General features: G+C 48.5%; 1 protein-coding gene and 1 long non-coding RNA gene across 2 annotated transcripts; both read left to right on the top strand.

Moving 5' to 3' along the window:
* The first annotated feature begins 12,599 nt into the window (after positions 1 to 12,599).
* On the top strand, positions 12,600 to 18,372 carry LOC119151938. The gene is made up of 3 exons (XR_005105618.1): positions 12,600 to 12,699; positions 14,492 to 14,602; positions 18,208 to 18,372. It is a non-coding gene; the product is annotated as an uncharacterized LOC119151938 (long non-coding RNA).
* Positions 18,373 to 21,012: 2,640 nt separating this feature from the next.
* EGR1 (early growth response 1) lies at positions 21,013 to 24,017 on the top strand. The gene is made up of 2 exons (XM_037398375.1): positions 21,013 to 21,467; positions 21,737 to 24,017. The coding sequence occupies exons 1-2, from the start codon at positions 21,233 to 21,235 to the stop codon at positions 23,032 to 23,034; spliced, it is 1,533 nt and encodes a 510-aa protein (XP_037254272.1). The 5' UTR covers positions 21,013 to 21,232; the 3' UTR covers positions 23,035 to 24,017.
* The last annotated feature ends 889 nt before the right edge of the window (positions 24,018 to 24,906 follow it).

Genomic DNA, 24,906 nt, shown 5'->3' on the forward strand with positions numbered 1-24,906 from the left:
CCTCTGTTTCAGCCAGCTCAGAGTTGATGTTCCCAACCCCAGCAGTCAGAATTTGAAATGTTTATGTAGTAAATGGAAAGTGTTTGTATTTCTGAGCATATGCAAAATATTACGTGGTTATTTGGCTCTCTGTGTAAGTCTGTGACATTTCCTATCCCCACTTTTCCCAGAGGACAAGTGTATATTCATGTATTTGTCATACGCTTAAATGTGATACAACAGCACTTGACCTGTGCAGAATGATTACAGGAGCAGTTAATGAGTTGCACAGGTTTGGACTTTGAGTTTGCTTGTTTGTTAGAAACTGGCAGCTCCTGAATTCCAACCTCTCCTCCTCCTCCTGGGCCAGCAGGCTCAAGTGTAAAGTACCACCGAATTTGTGAGTTGTAGGTATTAGGTTAGAGATGATTGGCAGGCAGCTTAGTCTGCTAGCACAGTGATGGAGATAATCCTTTTGGATCCCAGAGATTATTATCTGGTGAGGAGCATTTGTCCTGGTTTATGATGTTGACTCACTAGAGCTGTCATTATTTAATAACGTGGGTAACTGCGAGGCTTCGGAGGCATTCCCTGCATTTGGTAGATTTTTAGATTTTAGATTAGATGCAATTCCCAGCCTGGCTTCCCATGGAATGGGAATACAATTTCCTGTCCTCAGCTGGCGTGCTTTTTTCTCTACCAGTCAGAGGGGGGATGCGTTGTGTTCTTCCTAGCATACAGAAACTGTTAGAACTGTTTAATAAATGAAATGCCGTTTGGATACATGAGACAGGGATCAAAATGAAAACAAGGCTACAAAGCAATGAGATGTCTTACGATGCGTATGTGCTCTGCCTTTGATTTGAGGTGTGAACCCAGGCCCTCGCATTCCTTCAAACAGGCCCTGCTGCAGGTGGGATCAGTGAAATGCCAGGTTTCATTTGGAAAGCTGGCTAGTGGCAGTATCGGGGTGCAATGGTATATCCATGGTGTTCTGGTTTTAGCCTTAAATATGTGTATTAAATGTTACGTTTCATATAATTGTGCCCAGCCATTTGGCCGCTTTTTACCTAATCTGGTTTGGTTGGCTTTTGTGTGCCTTGTGAGTAGCTTTTCTTGGATGGTGTTAAGTGGGTGAAGACCCTTCTGAAATGAGTATGTGTAAAGAAAAGGATCAGAGATACTATGAGAGGAGTGAATAATTATTTCAGGGAATGTCTGTTTAAACCTTCCAGTCAGCTTTTGCACAAGTTTTTATATTAGCGAAATTACAGATGAATGAAGCCAAACCTTCCCGTTCATTAGCACCAAAGAAACATTGTCACTTCAAACTCCAAGAAAGCTGGAACAGTGAAACCTGTGCCAGTTATGGACAAACAGATACAGCCTTGTAGTTAAAACTTTTATTCTCTTAATCAGAATAAATTCTTCAGCACACAAACTAAATAACTGTGATTATACATACCAGAACAGTTTTCCTGATGGAAGAGGAGCAATGTGGTTCCGGCAGGAATGCAAACACGCTGTTGCTATGGAGCTTCTGCCATCATCATAGTGGAAGCCACTGCAAGTGCTGCCACGCTCCGCTTGCAGAAAAAGCAGTCACAAACTCAACTGATTTTTACAGAATTCATTAATTACATGTTATAGCAGTGAAACAGGAGAGACGGTCCCACCAAAGTAATTTGGATCCTTTTCAGAAAGTGATCTAACTCATGTGCCAGGATTTACATTAAATTTCCATGCAGCAAGAGAGCAAAGGCCAGACGCAGGGCAAGAAGAGCTGCTCAGTCAGCACGTAGGTACAGCAAAGGCAGTGACCCGGAAGAGCATACAGCAGCTGAATGAAGTCCCTGTACACAGATGTGCACATCTGTGGTAGAAGAAAACACCCACCCTGAAGAAGTGACTTGAAAGAAGATGTTTAACAATTAGAACTATGAAGTCTGGAAAATCCTGGCCTGTTTGGAGCTACTTAGAAGAAGAAAGAAGTAATTGAGTATGTCATGTGGTTTAAGTTACTCATTTAGTCCTGATTGGACGCTGTCATTCCTACAGTGCATGCATCTCAGCCATGCATCTCGGATGGATTTCTGGACACAGAAGATGGTATTTTACTAAACTTTACATACCTAAACCTTTAAATGTCTTATAAAATACACTCTGATTTGAATTTTGTGCGTTTTGCCTGAATCCTTTTTTTGTGCAGAAGTGTTTGGTATGGAACATAGACTCCTTAAATGTAGAATGACCTTCTCCTCGCATGTGAGGTTATGCAAATGAAAATCGCATACAGTGATCTCTTCTTGCTGCCATAATACATATCAAATATTGATCCAGTGGTCTCTTACTGCTCAGTACACCTTATTTCCTAGAGTTCTTTCCAGGTGATTAAAGACATTATTTCTTGGAAGGTAGATCTGTCACACTGGTTTTCTCTTTTTCCCTGTTTGTTTTTTATTTTATTGCCATTATTTTCTTTTGAAGCTCTAATGATGTCATCCTGTACCCCTGAAATCAAAAGGAATTTAGCTTTTAGATACTGTAGATTCCTTTGGGGTTTGTATCTATGTTCAGCAGCTTTTACAATGCATCTTAACTTATATTAATGTTCTGTTATTCCATGAACCAGGGGGCATGGGGGCTTGTGCCATCCTGCCTGCGGGGCAGGCACCAGCTCCGAGAGGTCAGGAGGCGTTCGTTTCCTTGGGACAAGTCTTTTCCATCGAATCACATTTAATTTGCAGTGAGGCTGGTCCCTAAACTCTGCAGTGTTGTGAAACCCAAAACTGGCCGGTGGCTGTACACTTGTGAGATTCCAGTTCTCCCATTTGCCTGGTTTGCCAGTTAGTAGCCCCACTCAAACGCAGCTTTTTCCTTTATCTCTTTCATGAAGCTGGGACAAGCAAGGAACAAATTTCATCATATTGACCTTACACGGACCGTTACTGCCTACTCCTTTAGCCTGAGTGTTGGTCACTACGCACCGTAAAATTTGGCACTTTTTTTCCTGACTGTAGAAAATTAAACATGGGAGATCCATTTCATGTTGCTCTTGAAAATGCCGCTTCCTCTTTCCAGTGAGCTGCCTGATACATTGTGCTGTGAAATTTCCATCCTTCCCCTTGTTATTGCACACAAAGGAATTATTTTTAGTGTAGCTTGACAGGCTGGTAAAAGGAAGCCATTTGAGAAGTGAGGAGGGCTGAAGTTCTGTAGAAATTCCAAGCAGCTCTGCACTGAATCATCAGTCCCAAGAGCATGGAGACATTCCATGGAAATGTCACACAGACCTTCTGGCATATTAATGAGGAAGCAGCAACGAGCTTTCAGTCAGGTTGGTTTAGCGTTCCTGCGCAGATTGCCATGAGCCCTCCCAGCATTCGCTAACCGAGCAGTTCAGGCAAACCCAGGGTCAGCGGGAGCACTGGTGCTGTCTCTGCCGTGGTTTAGCTGTGTTACAATCCTGCTTCTTTCCTCAGCTTTTACAAGCTGGACCTCATAAAACCTGTAACTCTACCACTATTCTAACTGTAAGACTTCTACCAGGAGGCTGTGATATTTAACTTAGTTAACCATTGGTCTACCTATTCTAAAGTAATTTTTGCATCACATTTTCTTTGAAACAAGACTTGTGCTTTATTTTGGAATTTCTGGCACAGATCAACCTTGAGAAAAAAAACAAATAATACATGTACAAGAGCAATAACCTGCTGAAAGGTGGGGCAGGAGATTAGCTGGCTAAAATGTCTGTAACGTTTATTTTTTCAAAGTGCTTAAAATGTTGTTGAACACAAAAAAACTCCTGTTTGTGTACTGCTGAAGTTGAATATCTAAAAATAAAAGGAAATGCAAATGGGAAGGTTAACAGAGTGAGTGCAATACAACCACATTGTGTTTCCTCCTGTTCTGCTGCTTAAGAAGAGGAGGTATTGTTAAATTCTTATATAATATGAAAATTAATTCCTTGGGCTTGCTCTGGGAATAAGAAAAAGTTAATTTAGCTCCTTTCATTGCAACAGCCTAAGGTTTGTCTGTAATACACGGGAGTTTAACTTTTATAATTGCTAAATTACAGAATTCAGGTTTAAGTTAAAATATTTAATTTGGTTTATATCATACATGATAAATCCAAGTTTAAAACATTATGGCAAATGATAAAGAAGAAAAAAAATCTCAGGAACCAACAACTAGTGCTGTTCCCTCCCTTCCCCACCCGCCTGCCGAGGGCAGGAGTTGCAGAAGTGCCATCGCCCGGAGCGGGTACAGAGCAGCTCTGGGTGTGTGTAGTGCGCCACAGAGGTGTAACTGTATTTGTGCTCTATAGATACGTAACCCAGCATTTGCCCTACAGCATTTATCATAGAAGGATTTAGGGTGGAAGGGATGTTAAAGACCACCCAGTCCCACCCCCTGCCACAGGCAGGGACACCGGCCACCAGCCCAGGTTGCCCCCAGCCCCGTCCAGCCTGGCCTCGGGCACTGCCAGGGATGGGGCACCCACAGCTGCTCTGGACAGCCCGTGCCAGCGCCTCGCCGCCCTCACAGGGAAGGATTTCCTCCTAATACCTAGTTTGAACCTCCCCTCTTCCAGCTAAAAGTGTTGCCACTTGCCCTGTCACTACAGGCCCTGGTAAAAAGTCTCTCTCCATCTTTCAGTATATAAAGGGGGATAATAAGAAAGGCCACCACAAGGTCTCCCTGGGGCTGCCCCTTCTCCAGGCTGCCCCACACCAGCTGTCTCAGCCTTTCTGCACAGGAGCGGTGTTCCAGCCCCCTCACTGTTGTCGTGTCCCTCCTGGGGACCCGCTCGAGCAGGTCCGTGTCTGTCTCGTACTGGGCACCCCAGAGCGGGATGCAGGGCTCCAGGAGGGGTGGAGCAGAGCAGAGGGGGAGAATCGCCTCCCCCCACCTGCTGCCCGCGCTTCCTTTTGTGCAGCCCAGGATATGATATGGCTTTCCGGGCTGCGAGCGCACGGTACCGGCTCACGTCCCGTTTTTTATCTGCTGGTATCCCTAAGTCCTTTTCTGCAGGGCTGCTCTCGATCCGTTCATCCCTCCGCCTGTGTTGGTGTCAGGGACTGTCCCAACCCAGGCCTTGCTCAGCTTGGTGCGGTTCACGTGGGCCCACTCCTCCAGCCTGTCAAGGTCCCTCTGGATGGCATCTCTCTCTTCCCTCCAGCATACAGCTGCTCCGCACAGCTCAGCTCTGTGTCGTCCACAAGCATCCCACGGGCACGCTCTGTCCCACTGCCTCCGTTATTGATAAAGATACTGAGGAGTGCTGGTCCCCATGTGGAGCCCTGAGGGATGCTGCTGGTCACTGGTCTCCATCTGGGCATCGTTGACTGTAGCTCTGAATTGCGGCCATCTGGCCAGTCCCTTATCTGCTGAGCAGTTCATCTGGTAAACCCGTATCTCTCCAATGCAGAGACAGGAATGTTGCGTGGAATTGTGTAAAGATCTCGCGAAGGAGCAGGTGCGGTGACGTTGCGAGTGGCATCGGCAGCAGCGCAGGGCAGCTCCCCAGGCAGCACGGTGTGTCCTGTGCCGTGGCCACCCAGGAGCCTGAAGCAGCACAGCGCTGCCCAGGGCGGGCACAGGCCTCGGGGCACAGTCGAGCTGGGTTTGCGGCAGACTGGCACGGCTGCAGTGCCCCACGCTGTGGCCCGTTCCTGTCAGGTGATGGCAGTTTGCTAATCCAAGGTGTGAGAAAGACTGCCATCATGGAACAAGCTGCTACAGAGGAAAAGCGCCTTGAATCACCCTGAATCCCTAGCTTTGCAATTGCTGTGGACAAGGACAGGACTACCCAGGCCTTATTTACCAAAAAAACCCCAAATCTAACTTCAGCTGGAAATCAAACTCTTTACTTCTTGCTTGCTTTCCAGTCTGCATGGCTACAGTCCTCTTGTTGCTTGGATGCCTGGAGCTCTGCATTGTCTGTTGCGGCTTGGTCCTTTTGTTGTGGAAGAAACTGAAGCAGAGTCAAAGGATGACTGTACATTAACAGAAGAGACCTTCCAGTTAGCTTTGTTCCCTGGTAACTTGTCACATAGGGCTTGAAAAAAAGTGCAGAGCTGCTCTTTTTGCATTTACATACGGCTTACTAGAAAACAGGCAAACTCTGATGTCAAATGTAAGCTTGAACAAGACCCAAAGGTAAGAGAAAGATGAATTTATTTTTCCTGCATACTGAGAAAATGGCCCTTTTCTGTTAGCAATTAGGTCTTGTAATTTATTTTATTTTTCTTACAGCATAGAAGTGTTCAAATCTAATTTCCTTTTTACAGTGACACTATGTGCAGGCTCTAGCTCTTTGAACATAAATAAATAAATACAGTAATCTCTTTGCACTAAGAAATTAATTCTGTTTATCTGGTGCTTTGACTGTGTGTCAACAACAAAATTAAGTTGGAGTTCTCAGGCAAATATAATCAATCCATTTGTCCATGCCTTGATTTGTGTCTGTAATAGGAAAGAGAGAATATGTTTGGGTTTCAACTGCAAGATCATATTAATCTAATAAAGCACTGGGTAATATAATAAATCCTCTATGCTACTGAGAAGTACAGACATGAACTCTTTCTGTATGTCTGAAAAACTTAGCAGTAGGCAGTAACAGCCACATCATTATATATCGGAGACAGATGTTGCATCTGTTCTTCTCTGAAAGGTACCCAAAGCAGTTAATAGATGAACTTAAAAGCCACGTGCTATCCAAGAGTAATAAGTTGCTATCTGAGGAGACAAGAAAGATTATGTGGCAGTTTAGATGTTAATCCCTTATAATTAATTTCATTCAACCATACCGAATGTAAAGAGAAGCATATCTGATTAGCAAGAAGCAGCTTTTGGGAATGTTTAGTAAGTTAACTTTTTATAAAGTAAAATACACGGAGAATTTAGACTATGCTACAGTCAGAGGGTACCGATTGCCTCAGGAAACTAGCAATAACCTTTAGGACTGCTGCAGGTTCCTGTCCAGCTCAAGGCAGCTGTGCTCAAAAGCAGTCCCCTGCTTTGGATCCAAGAAGCGAGCTGGAGCAAACTGACCGAGTGTTTACATTGCCAAGTGCAAATACACAAAGACAGGTATGTTTTAGAGATGTGCAAGAAAAACTGGAAAATAAATGTCAGTTAAATGTCACATATAATTAAATGTATGATCAAATATAATTAAATATATTAAAACCTTGCTAAAGGTATTTTTAAATCTTCCTGAAAGGCAGGAAAATGTTTCCATTGCCCATTAATTTGTTGCATTGTTTTTGTTAATTGTATTCTTGTTGTAATATTTTTCTCTTTTATATAGATCAGCTGAATTTTCACTAAGCAAAACTGCCAAACTAAAAATAACAGCAGTACAGAAAGAACTGAAAGGGCAAGGCAGGGGGCTGACTGCTTCCCTCGAGCAGGGCAGGGGAAATGTGCTGCATTTCCACAGTTTTAGTTGCTGAGTATCGATGCACTTCTGTAACCTCTAAACCCTGTAGTTTAAATATTTTTCTCAATAAGAAATGGAAGCTGCTGATTTTCATCTGATTTTTCTTTTTTTTTTTTTTTTTTTTTTTTACGATCACTGTTCATTCGGTGAAAGGATGGATTGGAGTAAACTTTTCAGTCTAACAAAAGAAGGAAAATACTGGTACATATATTCTAAAATGCTAATTGCGTCCTAGCCTTACTTACAAAAGAAATGTGAGGACCTGCTCCAAACTTTACAAACCTAATTGGAGTACTGGTATTATCCCTGACAAAAGTATTATTCATAAGACACCAGAGCTGACCTGTTCTGGATTTCCTTCTCTAAAGGGCTGCACCATTCCCTGCATTAGCAGAAATGTCTATTCCCAAAAAATAATTCCCCATGCAAAAGTTCTCCCCTCCTTCCCTATTGCCAGTGAATTAAACTCTGATTAAGTTGCCCTTCAGGAAAGCCACAAAAGCAGAAACAGAGATACCATGCTTCACAGACTGGAAAAATATGGTTTTTCTCACTTCAGTGAGTTTTGTGGAGTTGCGTAGTAGAGAAAACATGTTTACAAGCAGCAGAAAATTGGTAGCACTGTTCTTGCTGCTTTTGGGAGACTGAATCATCTTGGGTTCTTTCTCCACTGTAGGTCCCAAAGATTCCTCAGCGCTGCCGAGTCCCTCGGGCACACGGTGGGGCCAGGCCAGGCTCACAGCTGCTGCCACGGAGCGGTGCCCAGGGAGGTGGCTGCGAGCAACGTCAACTGCCTTGACCTGGTAACAGTTCTTCCGCTCACTAGTGAGCAAGGTTTAATTTGGATTATGCTGTGAAGGAGCAGGGGTGGTGGGAGAGGGAAGAGTCTGTCTTGAGAATAAGTCCAGGTTGAAGCATGGTAACCAGATGTGGTGCTCAATGTTTTCTGCATCTGCTGAATGTATGTCTGCGTGGCATTTCATGACAGTTCCATGGGTTAGGTACTGTGCAAAAATGTATTTCCTTTTTTTTTTGTGGTGTTCCTACTCTTCTGTTCTGAGAGGTTATATATTCAGCCCTCCTTTTTTTTTCCCCCTCGTAGTTGTGTTGCATCTTAATTGTTCCTTTTGTAAAAGCAAGATTTCTGAACTTTTAAAGATTTTTTTCTGTACTTTATTGCACTTTGCCTTTGGAAAAATGGACAGATCAGGTCTTCTTAACCCATCTAATTCTTGGTTGTGCGTTCCCAGTAGCAGATGCTGGTAATACATAACAAACAAAGTGAGCACAGAGTGATTTTTTCTTTCTCCTGCCCCCACTGTCCAATATACCATTAAGTGATTCCTGAGCCATAGGCTCTGCTTCTCAACGTGGTGTTTAACAGCCACCAGTAGAGCTATCCTTCATTAGTTTATGTAGCCCGTTTAGTAACTGTCCATCCATACTTCAGGCCTGTACAGCACCATCCAGCACTGATGTTACTTGTGTGTTACTACGGAAAAGTCCTGTGCTAAGTTCCAGGCTTGCTGCCTCACTGCTTCACCGTGTTCGCCCTTTCCTTCTAAGCTCACAGCAAATTGTATTTGCTAGCCTCACCTTTTTTTTTTTAAGGTTCTTTTTGAAGTCCCAGTAGCCTGATCTGAGTAAAAACAGACAGAGGAGGCTGTATAATGAAGTTGTATTATTTTCGCTAATGGTTTCTGCCAGCACTTTCTTAGAGTAAACCAGCTGCTATTCTTTTTGCAGCTGAATGTACAGCAGGCGTTTTCACCAAGATGGTCCCTTGTCCCAGGACTTTAGATTCACGGCACCTGATGGTCTTTATTGACGTGAGGAGAGAGAGGAAGGATGTACAGGTGAGCTGGTGGTTTTACAGTGGGAGAGGAGGAACACAGAAGGTCTGGCTGTGCTGTGCTGGGGAGTAGGTGCTTGCCTGCAGAGTTCTCCCTGAAGTCTGTGTTTGGCTAACGGGCAGAATTTGAATCCCTGGATGCTAAAGAGTCTGATGCTGGGAAATTGCAGCCTGAGGCTGAGGAGCAGTTAATCACAGATGGGGTTTCTCAGTCCTGGTGGTGAGTAACAGTACAGCATAACATGTAATTTGTAAACCCAGCTAGAAGGGAAAATTATATCCCTTAAGAATACCGGTGTCCTGGTACTCCAGTACAGTCTCTCACTGGTATTTCTTCTAAGTGTTTGTCTAACATGTCTTGAGTTGCCACTAAGCCAGTTCAAAACATCACTGCACTTTTCCCCTGCCTGCATTTACCAGTCGGAGAAAACTGTGCTGCTTAGCTTTGCCCATGAATCCAGAACTGTCGTGTGGCCGGTATGCGCAGCTCTGCAGTACCTGGGGTTACAGCTCAAGAACAGTCGGCGGCTTCCTAAAAACTGCCAGGGTTTGAGATGTAACAGGGCAACACAGCGTAACTTTTTGGATCTAACCCAAGGACTGTACAATCAGTCTGTGCTGACATCCCTGCCACCTTTGCTGTGATAATGCTCCTTGAACAGCCCACATCTGTGGGAGGGACTATATCTCCGTAGTGCAAACTAGAGATGGAGAAGGGCTGCTGTCTGAAGGACACCGGCTAGCACAAGAAACTGGCCTTTCCTGGCTCACAGACAAAATACAGGAGACTCCAAACAGAGCTCCTCCCCTGGGCACACGGCACTAATCATCTGCTCAGGAAGCATCCCTGGCATTTAATGAGATCCAGCTCCTCAGATGGTAGTGAGATCCTCTGCTGACATCAAGATGTAGTTGTCATGGTTACAAAAGGACCAGCTGCTAAATACAAAGTATCAGAAAGATGAAAACGGAGAAAATCACTGTCCAAGCAGAAAATAGCGTAGGGTAGATAAGACGATTTGGAGGTCAGGGAGAAGTAAAGTGAACGGGGACAGTGACGAGGGTATTAAGCAGGAAATAAATGCAAGAGGAAAGTTAGTTCAAAGGTAGCTATCCAGAGACGGGTGATCCGGGAGCAGACCCCGTGGGAGATTGACATGCTTATGTTTGTAATTAATGAAAAGCCTTCAAAGAGAAGTCTGGAAACAATATTCCTTAGCAAGTCCCAAAAGGGGCTTCCCTTTTGGCTTCTTCTCTTTGAAGCTTTGCACGTTATAGCGTAGGACAGAGTGAGCTGCAGAAGAGGAAGGTTCTGATACTGATGGGTGGTGGACGGTGAGTTTTTCCCCCCGAGGTAATCCGGCTAGTGGCAGAGGTGAAAAATAGAGCCGAGTACATGACGCAGGAAAGGAGATTTGCATAGAGCACTCCCGACTGCGCCATCTCCTGTTGTTGACATTTTGGCCAAGCGCCATTTGAAATCACTGTTTTCCAAGATGTGCCCTAGTTTTGAGGAGGTGAAGTTTTAGATGGCCTCTTTTTGTTACGTTGGTGAGAGCTAATTCAACCTTTTGTTCTGATAAAAAGTAATGAAAAGCGCGTCTGAGATAACAAAATGAGCCTGATAGCCTGATGTGAATTAATATCATAGTGGTTCCCTGAGCAAGTGGGTTGGGATCTTCAATTAATTCCTGCGGCAGGATGGGAAATCGGGTTTCCATGGATACTGAGCCAGAAGCAGCACTGACACTCACAGGAACTACAGCTTGCTTCCTAAGGCGGGCTCTCCCCCCCACCGCCCCCCCAGCACGCTCTGTGCTGTCATTTTAAAGGAAAAGCAGAAAATGGGCATTTGAGGATGGGTGGAGAAAAAAAAATACTATCCGCTTACCTAGGAAGCAGTGTACAAGAAATGCAAGGCATTTGCACCATGGTAAGCTACAATTAGAAATAAACCAAAGTATATACATATATACATATATATATATACACCATTAGAAATAAAACCAGGGGAGGAAAAAGGCTATAGCATAGTGGGCTTCTGACAGTCACTGAGGAGGGGTGTATAACTGGATGGACGGGTGTATAACTGAGGTTGTAGTAAGAGCAGAGTACCTACTCTAGTGCAGGGCTGTAGGGCCCCGGGGTCTGACGCGTTCCCTGCTCGAGCGCTCGGATCCGGTCCTCCTCCACCACAGGGTTGTTCTTCCTTGCTCTAGGCTTTCCCTCTGGTCTCAAGGTGCCAACAGATAGCTGAGAGTGAGCAGTTCCCTATTGAGATTAGTCTTTTAATAAGCAAGTCCTGGTTTCAAAAATAAATAAATAAATAAAATTGTAAGAGTGACTCCTCATGCCGGTGGTGGTGGCTGACATCGGTGTCAGTGAGGGCACGCTGCTGGCAGGAGCCTTGGCTCTCTTCGTCCTCCAGAGGAATCCTGGTAGGCTCCTGCGCCTGGCATCATTGCGCGGGTGCTCACCCTTTTTCATAAGAAATTGCCACTGGAAGCCTGCCCAGCAGTCCGCCCTTATTTTTCAATTGTGTACACACGTTGCCAGAAGCAGTGGGAAGCCACCAGGAACAGGCACAGAGGGGCAGGGGACTTCCGGCTCCTTATCAAAGTACACAAGGCGTGCCGAGTGGCTCCTTCTGGGACTCATTTTCTGTGCTAACATACTTATAGCCTCACTCTGCTCCATGGAAGGCGAGGTGAGGCAGCCAAGGCTGCACGGCACCCCTGGGTCACAGTGCAGGAGCGTGCCCATGGTGTCTAGGAATCGCCACTTTCCCAGGCTTTCACAGATGGCCCATGACAGTCGCACCTCCTGCCCCACGGGTCAGGCCATCTGCAACGGCACCACCTCCAGAATGGTGCAGTGTTGCTGCTTGGGAGTGCAAACATTTTGCGGAGCCCTAGAAGCATGTTAGGCATTATTGCTGTTGGGTTTTCTTCCATGACAAGAGGGAACATGTATTTTCTCTCGCTGTCCCAACCCATGCCTGGTTCTCCCCTTTTGTATCCCTTGATTCTATCCTGTTTGCTCAGCCACAGGGACACACATTCCCTCTGTCCATCGGAAGCATGTACCCAAAGCACTGGCTGACCTCAGCTCTGTGGCTGTGTGAGCCATAGATAGTTTGTTTGCAGGAAATGCTCTACGAAGCAGTGAATCCAGACCATTCATCTACATAAAAGCGTGAAATGTGCTGTTAGAGTCCAGATGTCTTAGCCAGCTGAGTATGGCCAATATTTCATTCTGTTACATGTCTTGAGACACTAGCAGATCTTAAATTGCTTAGGATTTTTATTTTTGGAGTCTACAGCATCATCTGAGGGAGAGTCCTATATCCTGGCTGTTCCCAACACTTGTGCCTTCATCGGTACTGCTGGCTGCCAGCTTCAGCAAGGTGAAGACACTGTGAGTAAGTTCAAAATTTAAAAAGAGACCATAAGCCCTCCTATGTAAACACAGGAGTGTGGCACAGCATATCCATGTTATTCTGGAAAGGGAGAATTCCCGTTCTCCAAGGGAGATAGTTTGGGCCTCTGCGTACAAGCCGGGAGCATGGGAGGAGCTCTGCGGAGTCAGCCAGTATCCGCTGCCAAACACCCCGGAGCCAGAGCAGCAAGCTGGAGTTGCACTGCTGCAACGAAAGGAGTCATTGGGGCACATGCAAGCAAACAAGGCGTGTATGGACAGAGGTGCTGCATCAGGTTTGAGTGAACCAAGGTAATACTGGTGTGAGTGCTGCCACACGCGTCAGGCCACCATTCGGGTACACGAGCAGCGTATGAAAGATGCATTGCCAATGAAGCAGCGGGCTGGGTGATGTTAAGCTTGGTGCAAAGATGGGTGCAAAGAAGGTGGGACATGGCCATGTGGGTAGACAGCCCTTGGGCACGGGCGTAGTGTCTGAAGGGGCATGTGGCAGCTCCACATGCTGAATATGTTTCTGCCAAAAAACGTTTTGGGGCATAACAGACAATAACATTTTGTGTCGTGCACCACACAAACGGGTCAGCCTAAGTAGTTTCATGGTCTTTTCTAGTACTGTGGTATGAATGTACAAGAATGTACAGTGCTCTTTCACATTTTTCTTCCCATCACTAGCACCAGCCCAGCTTCCCTTACACAAACCAAGGCATGCACCAGAGGCCGGTTGCATCTGGGTAGTAGCTGTTAATGCTGGGGTACAGTAACCTGGAAAATCCATCTAACCTAATCCAGAATAGCTCAGAGTCAAAGGAGGACTCCCTGTCTATTGGTTTCCCTGAAACTCAATCTCCTCCATCATTAAAGCTATGAGGAATTTAAGTGTCACATGCCTTGATATCAGCTATCCTAGGTGATAGCCTGATGCAGGCAATGAATCTCAAGAAAAGGCACCAGTGCTCTTGCTTATTTTCTTGTTCCCTTGCTTCCAAAGAACATCTCCAGGGTTTTCGTACGTCCCTTACATTGCATTCAGTTAATCTTTATAGTGCAGCTTATATTAATGTATAAAGTTTACGTTTCTTATCTAAGTCCTGAATAGAGATCTGTGGCCACAGGTATACACAGGGTCTGGTTACAGAATCATAACAGGCTGTCCAATCTGGCTTTGAAATCGATGTTGGGGTTTTTTTTCTTTTTGCTTGATTGGTTTTTCCTCATTAAGTCAAACTACAGAGCCGGGATTCATTCAGAAAATAACTGTAATGTCTCTGGAAGTTGTTCATAGTCCTACTGGGTAATAAAATCCCTGTGGTTTTTTCTTTCACATGAATAGCAATTCCACATATATGTTTGACCAGGGTGCTATGGTACAGATGTTAACGGTCTTGCTTGGCCTTGGTCTTCTCTGGCAAGACAATACTTGACTGTAACGTGTATTTCCCTCCCCAAACGGAACATTAATCTAATGTTGGAAGCTTTCCTTAGCTTAGTGCACTGAGTGTGGCTGGCATCTTGGACAGCCCTTCATCGCTAAAGACATGTACGCATACAGTAGGTGGCGTTGGTGATTTTTGTCTGAAGAAGAACGTGAACATGTGAAATTATTACCGCTGGAGGAGGATGATGCATGTTGTGCCACACTAGCAGTGAGCGCCCAGCGCGGGCAGAGGTGTCCGCTGCCTGCCTTGGCTGGTGACACCGGTGGAGTGCCCACAGCTGCCGCCTGCTTTGCCTTTCTTCCACTCCTTATCTCCACCTTTCTGATATTTCTCACACAGGAATTCTGCAGGGACAGTCGAGGACAGCCTTATAAATGGTCAGTCGTCTTACTCGTCCCGATGCCATAGGAGACCTAATGCTGTTTGTCACAGAGCTGATGGTGGACCAAGGTAAGGACTGTCTCTTAGCAACCACAGCCAAATCCTCCAGGCTGGAGATGAGAGCTCGCCAGAGCAGAGATGCTCTTAGGCATAGGGGAAAGGCTGGAATGCTTCAGCTAGCATATAGCAACTCTTTCTTTTGCAATGGCACAACCTTTGCAGGCTTCTGAAGTCTATTAAGTCACGCATCCCAAATGAACTATTTTTAAAGGATTTTTTTAACTCGCAGCGTGAAAGCCAGAGGGGAGAATCCTCAGCTGCCTTAGATGTATGAGGAAAATCAGTGATGTCACCTTTCTGCTGCACATCTCTAATGTCTGAGATAAAGGAAAAAACCCAAACAAGCAGCCTGATCCTTACACAACCCATGCTCTATTTAATTTTTGTAGACCACGCCCAGCTCCTGAAGTAATCACAGGGAAGACTTCCCTCTCGTGGTTAGAGAACACCCCTACAAATGGTGTGTGCCACGCATGCCAGCCTGGCCACAGAGCCAAAAGCCCCCGCCTGGGTCATGGGACTCACCAAGAGTTTTGCAGCAAACGCGGGGACACCCATTTCCGTTGTCAGAGCAAAGCCATGCATTCAGCAAGTGCTGACAAAAATCTGTCTCTCGTTCCTCATAGGCCTGAAGAGGCTGCTTAAATTTAAGTATTTTTTTCATTTTGAATTATGTGTGCATTTGTATCCGTTCCCTCTGTGCCCCCATCTGAAAGCAATAGACTTACTGTAACGAACATAACTGCACAGGAAGCAAAATTAATGATAAATAGGTTTAAAATATCTATAGAATGTCCTGAAGTACAGTACATAAAAATGTCAGCTTTTTTAATCAGATGGCTTGGTCCTGAGGGGGGGAGGTGAGAGAGAAGAAACAACTCCGCATCATTTCTTTAAAAAGCTGGAACACCCCATCTTGCTTCTAACTCTTCAGGCTGATAGAATAATGCAACACAATAAATAGAGAAGGATAGAATTAGAAAATAATAAAACTTTTTAAAGGGGTATCTCTGTAAACTTCTTCTAGTCTGGAATATTAAAAACAGAACCCCAGGGAAACAGAGGAGGGAGCAGAGTGAGGTGATGGGAGGTTTGGGATAAAGGCAATGGGAGGCACGTGTGCTAGGCAGCTAGTCAGGCACCGAGGCACATTGTGAGTGCTGCTGCCGGTATTATATGTGCAGGGAACAGCAGCACTGCTGAAAGAAAATGACTGCATTTTGCCAAGTCAGTGGGCATTCCGGACACAAGGGAACTGTGCTTGTGGGTGAAGCAAAAGTGCATCCAATTAAAACATAATTTATATTGGAACATGAGACAGATTACAAAGATGGGAAAGTTTGTTAATTTTTCTTGCCTCCAGACCTGGACTCAGTTATATCCAGTGCCAACAGTAACAGCGATCACGGTACTTTTTGTCATGGTACAGGTTGGCAAGAGCTGCAAGTCAGCTGCAGTTGTGGAAGCAGGAGTTATGAAAAAAACCCGAGAGACACAAAGCTGCAATTGTGTGGGAACATATCTTGTAAACTCACCATGACGTTTTTACTAGCACAATAACACAACAAATTGGTTTGAATGAAAAAAACAGTAAAAAATTTTAAACATTGAAAGTTATACTGGAGCTGAATATAAAATAGTTTGCATCAGCTTCTACTAAGAAAGCAAGCAGATCAAAACCCAGTCTCAGCTAACTTTTAACTGTCAAAAAGATGAAATATGGATGCAGAAAAAACTATGCAGAATCTTTCTGTAGCCATCTGTGAGGCACGTCCGCAGAGAGGGATCCGGTTCATTCAGGGCAGGGATATAAGCAAGGCAGGGTGAATCGGCTGCTGCAGGTCCTGCCCTGCTCCACTGACAACAGGGAGAACTCAGACACTCAGATGAGTTACTCAAGACATCTAATTGTCAGCCAGATAAACTCAGACCATGTGACACCACACACACTTTCTGTCCACCTTCTAGCAGAATAATTAAACAAGCTTTTTTTGCCCCCTCTTTTTTCCCCGTCAGGCACAAGATGAACCAGTGTTGAAATTCCTTAACAACAGGACTAAGCACAGCTATTTACTGAACTGCAATTTTCTTCCTGATCTCAGTCCTGTATACCACTGTTAATGGAAATGCTCCTCCTGTACCTTAAGGCTGAGCTCACAAGGTTACCACTCATCCAGGAGGAGCAATGCAGATGCCAGAGCTGGATCCCAAAGTGTTCAGCCTGTCACAGAGAGCCAGTGCTACCACTTACATGTCATAGCACAACTGGTTACTGATGGGAATGGTCTTGAATGCCTGTGGATTAGTGCGGTACACAGTAAAGACCAGGGCAAGGTAACAACAGTGTGCAGGGGCTACTATGGGCAACTCTGCCAAACAAACGAAAGGGAAGGAACTGTTCATCGGTCTCGTGCTGGTGGGGAATGGACACTTGTGCAGTCACGGACGGGTGCAGCTGTGAGGTGCAGTCAGGTCGGTGCTGTGCATCACATGGTGATGGGCACGGTGCATGAGGTGGCAGCAATCCTGGGTGGAAAGTCACAGCTCGTTTGGTGTCTGTTAAATCTGCATCTGGTGTTACTGAGCCCAGTGCAGGAGGGCTCATGCTGCCATACTTAAAACTACTAGAAGTTAAAGGTGTGACTGTTTTTTCTTCGGTTGATTTGTTTGTTTATTTTAAGACAAAAGATAATGTACTCTGTAGGTGAGTGGCCCTATTGTGCCAAGGGGAGACCAGTCATTTAGCTGCTGGAGCTGGGCCTTCATGGTTACTTAGGGATCGTGACCCGATTACGGTTGGTATGAGCAAGCAGAAATCAGATATATTCAGCAATATGACTGGAGCCTTAAAAAACAGGAATAATTTCTTGACACTGAAGAAAATAGTTTGTAAAATGTAAGGGGAAGGCAAAGTTTAGACGAAGAAAAGTGAATGAAAATGAAGTTATTTCAAAAATGGTTACCAGATAGCAAAAAGTAATCCATGATATAAAAGGACTACAGTGGCTAAAAGCTCATCCCACTTAAGAAATGAAATTAAATCGTTATTAAGAACAAAAAGAGAAAAGCAGTAAAAAAAAAATTAATTTAAAGCCTACCAACGCATTTCTGTTAGAAGAAAAAAATTACAACTAGACAAACAAACTGTAACTTAGGAAGACACATTTAAATACACCAATGCAAAAGACATCCTAATCATGGGATGGGTTCATCACTAACTGAAGCTAATAAATTATTAATACAATGCGGAAAAGGCATAGAAGCCCAATGAAGATGTTTGCTGTGAATTTGCAGAGGCACATTCAAGCTGTTTCTCAAAGTATGATATAATGCTTTCTAGACTACTAGGACATAGGAAAGATGATAGAGAACATCGCTTATGAATAGGAATTTCTAAGCAAACTGTCACAAGTAACTTGCATGCAAGAATCTTAAAAGAACTGGTTAATGCATATGCTGATATACACTCTAGTGTGAAAGACAGAAGAAGTGTTTGAACAAATACATATTAAAAAACGAGCCATTCAATAAAACTGACGTTTTCCGGTGACTTGAGATGGGTGGTTTGTGGAGCTTGATACCCTGTTCTCTCTTCTCTTGCCCTTCCCCAATAGCATTCTTCACTCCATGCCCTTGGAACAGCATTCCTCTCACTGAAACATATTGAGATACAAGAATTAACGTTTGATGGCAATGGACTTTCAAGGAGACCCAAAGTGTCACACATGTTTATTCATTAGACAATCACAACCAAAATTTATTGAACTTCCAAATAAAATTGTGACTGATCCAGCAGCAAAGTCTTACACTTCTGTGCTTTCACTAGAAGCATGAAATGTTGCAAATTTATTACAATACTGCCATTTTGGAAAGATAGTATTTTTAAAATACTGATCTGTAGCAGCAAATTCTTTGGCCATTCAAATTATGCGACCTAGAAAACAAAACACAGATATTATCCTACCCCAGTAGCTAGCAACTCTGCTTACTACAAAAGCTTTCGTCGACATCTTCCACTCTGACCAAACCTCCCTCCGCCTAACAAGTGGCTGCCTGAGCTGAACAGGTCTTGGGTTTCAGTAGTAAAAAAACTCTTGTACTGTAGTTCCTGCAGACCAAATGTTGTATTTGGAAAAAGTAAACGGAACACAGAACACGAGTTTGGGAAACCAGCAGATGTTGCCTGTCCTCAGCACAGGAACAAATACAGGTGATGTCCCAGCTGGGTGTTGGGGCTGTAGGTCACCTGGTGCCACCCCAGGATGGGCTGCAGAACAGCCTTTATCACTGCAATTTATGTGCAGCTCAAGCTAGTTACGCTGCTGCGTCTGCCCCCTCCGAAGCGGGTCTCTTGCGTTCTCTTCTATTAATTGTTAGATTAGAATTATGTTGATAGAAATGATTAGAATTATGTTGATAGAAATGAAGGTAAGTGAAAAGAAAGCAAGCAATAGATTTTCTGTCTCTTTGCAATTTCAGATTTTGGGGAGAAACAACAACAAAAGCTTTTCTGAATTATGTACCTCAGTTAAAAAGGAGCATCGCGCCTAACCCATGCAGGGGGTGCAAGTGAAATTCTCTGGGGCCAGGCAGCAGCTGAAATAAAATTCCTTCTGGTTTTGGTAGGGAAAAGAGGAAGAACGAAAGGAGGATGCAATGGCTTCTACGATGTCAGTCAGATACTCAGGAGCCAAAACTACAGCCTTTGTAGAAAAAGCCACGTTCTGCCAGTTTGCCTTTTCTGGGAGGGCTGTGAGCTGCGACAGGCTGGAAGGGGAGGCTGGCTGCGATCACTGCGTGTGGGGCTGCTCGAGACCCCCAGCAGGTATTTGATTTTGTTAAAAAACAGGAGAAGCACGGGATCCCATCCCCGCACCGACGGGCCCGCCGTGCCCGTGCATCGGCAGGCGCCGCAGGCAGAGGCTGCCGCGGGGCACTGCTGTCGGTGCGGCCGCAGCCTGGGGCTGGTTGCGGCGGGTTCGGTGCAGGGGCAGGTCACGGCCCCGAGCGCTGCAGCGCCGTACAGCGGTGCGCGGCGGCGCTCCGCATTGTGCGAACCCCGCGCCGCACACAGCCGCCCTCCGCCGGGGGGGCTGAGGCTGCCCGGCCCCGCCCGCGGGGACAGCCCAGCTCCGCGGCCGCCCGCGGAGCCCTGCGCCCGCAGCGAGGAGCGCCCGTCCCCCCGCCGCCCCCGCGGTGCGCGGCACAGCGCGCAGCTCCGGCGCCGCCGCCGCCCCCCGCCCCCGCGCCGCAGCGCGCGGCCCCGCCCCGCCCCGGGAGCCCCGCGCACTGCGGGGAAAGCCCCGGCCGCCGCTGCGCACGCGCACCGCGGCCGCACTGCGTCGCCGGTGCCGCCTGGCCCGCTGCCAGGGGAGCCCCGCGCCGGCGGTGGGGCCTCCCGGGCGGGGCGGAGCGGCGCGGAGCGGTGGCCGCGTCGAACGGCTATTTATAGCGCGGGAGGCTCCCCAGGCCCGGCAGGCGCTCCCCGCCGCGTTCCCGGCCCCTCCGTGCGCAGTCCGCGGTTCCGTGCGGGGCCGGCGGGCAGGGGCAGCCCGGGGGCGCGGCGGTAGGGAGTGCTGCCGCTTTCTGCACCCGGGGCTCCGCGTCCAGCGCTGACCCGCTCCCCACGGTGGGAGGGAGGCGCAGCACCCCCGGGCCTGCCCCGCTGCGGACGCGGCTGCCCCGCTCTCGGCGGGAGCGGGCGGGGAGGGCGCTCCCGGCAGCCCCCGCAGTCCCAGAGATTCCCCGTTCCCGGGAGCAGAGGCCGCCCCCGCGCGGGGCGCGCTGCCAGCGCCCGGGGAGCTCCCCCGTAGCCGGGCGGAGGGTGGGGGGTGGTGGCGAGCAGGGCCTGGTCCCGCGGGGCCGCGGCGGCGCTGGGGGCTCCCGGGCGCTTCCCGAAGCCGCCGTATCGCCCGCGCCCGCCGCGCGCTCCCGTGGCCCGGGGGCGGGCGCGCGGCCCAGCGGCAACCTGGTTCCCGCGGCCGGACTCCCCGCGCCCCCCCCCGCTGGGGCCGGAATGGCCATATAAGGAGCGGGAAGCCTCCGCCGGAACCGAGACTTATAAGGTTGTTTCCAAATATGGTAAGTGCGGCGGGGGCTTCCGGCGGGCCGGCCGGGGCGGGCGGGGGCCGGGGACTCCGCGCCCGGGGACCGGCGGCACTGCGGCGGCGCTGCAGCGGCGCTGCCCGCGGCGGGGGCCAGACCCACAACGGGCGCAGGGCTCCCAGCCCGGGGCGAGCGGGGCCCCCGCGGCCCGGCTTTCCCCGGTGCCAGGCGCTGACGCCAGGCGGGGTCCTCCAGCCCGCATCCATATAAGGGCTTCCTGCTTTCCATATATGGCCATGTACGTCAGGGCCGGGGCGGGCTGCGGCCGGTGGGACCCGATATATAGAGGCGGCTCCGGGGCGGGCGGGGAGCCGAGCGCGTCCAGCGGGCAGAGCCGGGGGGAGCCCCGGGCGGGCGGGCGGGCGGGCGGGCGGGCGGCGGGGAGGAGGGAGCCGGGCACTTCCAGCGGGCAGCGCCGGGGCCACCGCGGCGCAGGGCACGCAGCAGGCGACGGCCGCCCCGCCGCAGCCGGCCCGTCCGCCGGGCCAACGGCGGCAGCGCCCCCGCCCGTCGGACCCCGAGCCCGGCGCCCTCATGGCCGCGGCCAAGGCGGAGATGCAGCTCCTGCCCCCGCTGCAGATCGCCGACCCCTTCGGCGCCTTCCCGCACTCGCCCCCCGCCATGGACACGCACTACCCCAAGCTGGAGGAGATGATGCTGCTCAGCGGCGGGGGGCCGCAGTTCCTCGCCCCCCCTGGGGCGCCCGAAAGCGCGGGCTTCGGCGCCGCCGGCGAGCCCGGGGAGCAGCACTTCGAGCACCTGGCAGCAGGTAAGCGGCCCGGGCGGGCGGGGGGCTCGGCCCGCCGCGGGGGGCTCGGCGCTGCAGCGGCGGCTGCGCGGGGGGGATTCTCCCGCCTGCGTCAGCGGCTCCGGGCCGGCCGCCGCTGGAGGGCTGCCAGCCGCGCCGCAATATGTTACGCTCAATTAGTAATTAACCAGAAACGAGGATCCGAGGCTGCGCTGCGCGGGTACGGCTCGCGGAGCGCTGGCAGCAGCTGCGGCGGCTGCTGGAAGTAACCGATGTTCCTCTCTTCGCAGACACTTTCCCCGAGATGTCCCTCAACAACGAGAAAGCCCTGCCAGAAACCAGCTATCCCAACCAAACGACGCGGCTGCCGCCCATAACCTACACCGGGCGCTTCTCCCTGGAGCCGGCCCCCAACAGCAGCAACACCCTGTGGCCAGAGCCCCTCTTCAGCCTCGTCAGCGGGCTGGTGGGCATGGCGAACGCACCCCCCACCTCTACGCCTTCTTCGTCGTCGCCGTCCTCCTCCGCGCAGAGTCCCCCTCTGAGCTGCTCTGTCCAAGCCAGCGAGAACAGCCCCATCTACTCAGCCGCACCGACTTTTCCCAGTTCCAGCTCTGACATTTTCCCTGAACCACAAACCCAGTCCTTTCCCAACCCCTCTGGAGCCCCCATCCAGTACCCACCTCCAGCTTACCCGACTGCTAAAGCCAACTTCCAGGTGCCAATGATCCCGGATTACCTGTTCCCGCAGCAGCAGGGTGAGATCAGCCTTGTTCCAACCGACCAGAAGCCCTTCCCAACCTTGGAGACCAGAGCACAGCAGCCTTCCCTCACACCGCTGTCCACCATCAAGGCGTTCGCCACCCAGACTGGCTCCCAAGAGCTGAAGACCCTCAACACTAACTATCAGTCCCAGCTGATCAAGCCCAGCAGGATGAGGAAATACCCAAACCGTCCCAGCAAGACCCCTCCTCATGAGCGACCCTACGCCTGCCCGGTGGAGTCCTGTGACCGGCGGTTTTCACGGTCCGACGAGCTAACGCGGCACATCCGCATCCACACGGGACAGAAGCCTTTCCAGTGCCGCATCTGCATGCGGAACTTCAGCAGGAGCGACCACTTGACTACACACATCCGCACGCACACAGGAGAGAAGCCATTTGCCTGTGACATTTGTGGCAGAAAGTTTGCCAGAAGCGATGAGAGGAAGAGACACACTAAAATCCACCTAAGGCAGAAGGACAAGAAGGTGGAAAAGGCAGCTCCTGTCTCCACTGCTTCTCCCATTCCTGCCTACTCATCCTCTGTGACTACGTCCTACCCTTCATCCATTGCCACCACTTACCCCTCGCCAGTGCGCACAGTGTATTCCTCCCCTGCTCCCTCTTCCTACCCCTCCCCTGCACACACCACATTCCCGTCTCCCTCTATAGCGACCACTTACCCCTCTGGCACTGCCACTTTTCAGACCCAAGTGGCCACCTCCTTCTCATCTCCAGGGGTCACCAACAATTTCAGCTCACAGGTGACCTCAACACTTTCAGACATGACGTCAGCCTTTTCCCCAAGGACAATTGAGATTTGCTGAGATTACCTTCTGGAACAGGAGACTTCACCTTTTCCATTGGTATTGTCAGACACGAAGTCTCCAATTACTCCCCCAAGACCATACGTTGCAAGGCTGTTTAACTTTTCTTTAAACTTCAGCTGCCTGAAACAACTGCCGTTAAGTTTTCCACCTCTGTTGAATGACTTAATTTGCATGGACTGTGGATATAAGTTCAGTATAATTTTCCCCGTAAACAATAGTCTTTTATTAGGAAGAAAGGACTTTTGATTAAGTATGTAGCTGATGTAAATTGTACATGTGCCATGGTTTTGCTTTCCTTTAGGTACTATTGATGTGAAAAATCTTCGCATATCCACGTTGTATTATTTGGAGTTTGCAGGGCCATATTTTGTAAATGTTAATTATATTTCAGTGACAATGCTGTAATGAGTTTCAAACTTCTTTGGGAACAGCACTTACTGTATTTGAGCATGTTAGAGTGATGCTATGTAAATATCACCTGATGAGACACTCACATGTGGCAGAAGTTTTGTTTTTAAAGTTACAAGTCTTGGTGCCTTTTTGTGAAGCCTTGCTGACGTCATGCATTTGTGTGAATGGATGCTTTGCATCTTGCCTTAAAGTGAAAAGGATGTTACTCAATGTAAGGGAGAGCAGGGAACGGGTGGGGAGGGGAGCACGAGAAAGCCCTGGGGGACGGAATGTAAGCAAAAAAAAACCCCCCACACCTCTCAAAGTCTATTTTTGTTACAAAAATGTAAATTTATATATATATATATTCAGGAGTTGGAATGTTGTAGTTACCTACTGAGTAGGCAGCAATTTTTGTATGTTATGAACATGCGGTTCATTATTTTGTGGTTTATTTTTACTTTGTAATTGTGTTTGTTAAAATGAAAGTGACTGTTTGGCTTCTAAACACATTGAATGCGCTTTCTTGCCAATGGGCTATTTGGTGTACAATACCCTTCAGAAAAAAATAAATAAAATATCAAATCACACAGAGTTCCATATTTTCCTTTAAGTTTCTACAGAGGAAAAGATGGTGCTGCAGTAACCCTGACTCCTTGAGCAGCTGGGAAGTGATGAGTGCTGCTTGTCTTTTGGTGAAACACCCACCCAAGAAAGGAGGGGAGGCCAATCGCTCTTACATCCAGTTGCTCACAAAGGTGTGGATGGAGCACACATGTCCTTGCATTAGGTGCATCATCTGCTCTTCTGAAGTAGCCACAATTCCTATTTTCTGGCTTCTCCAGAAGCATGCAAGCTAATCATAGGAAGAAAACCAAATTCTCCCAGTGCTGAAAATGAGGTCTGAAAACTAGAATCTCAACTGCGTGTTCATAGGTAATCGGAAATCTTACTGGATGGTCAGATAGCAGAGCCATTTCTAGGCTGTAGATGCTGCTGTCATTTCAAGCTAGTCTGCTAAGTCCTGGTCTGGCTTTGCAGAATTGCGATTGTGCTAAAAACTGACCCAGCAGGAGCTTGAGCAATGCTTGATGGTGCCCCAGGTCCTCCAGAGCACTTTGCACAGAAATGAGCAGTAGTGGGAACTGCCACACCCAGAAGCAGCCGGGTGCTGTGGGGTACATGGTGCAGTGGGTGGGCTGAGGCAGGTGGCGGTGCAGGAACAAAGGCCAGGGTGCCCTCCCCAGCGTCAGGGAACGGCTCTGACACCCGGCTGGCCACCGCTCTGATGCCCAGCTGGCCACCTCTGTGCACCAGACTGGCTTCTGGGTGCCAAGGCCACAGCATGAGGGAGGTGATGAGCTCTGCAAGGCTTCTCTAGCTCAAAGCAACGCTGGTCCTGCTTGCCCCATGCTTTCGCCACTTTGCAATGGTGGATCCGTTTGACTTGTGGAGGCCTCCAGAAATCCACCCTAACCC

Source organism: Falco rusticolus, chromosome 8, assembly GCF_015220075.1.
Source record: "Falco rusticolus isolate bFalRus1 chromosome 8, bFalRus1.pri, whole genome shotgun sequence".
NCBI lineage: Eukaryota > Metazoa > Chordata > Aves > Falconiformes > Falconidae > Falco > Falco rusticolus.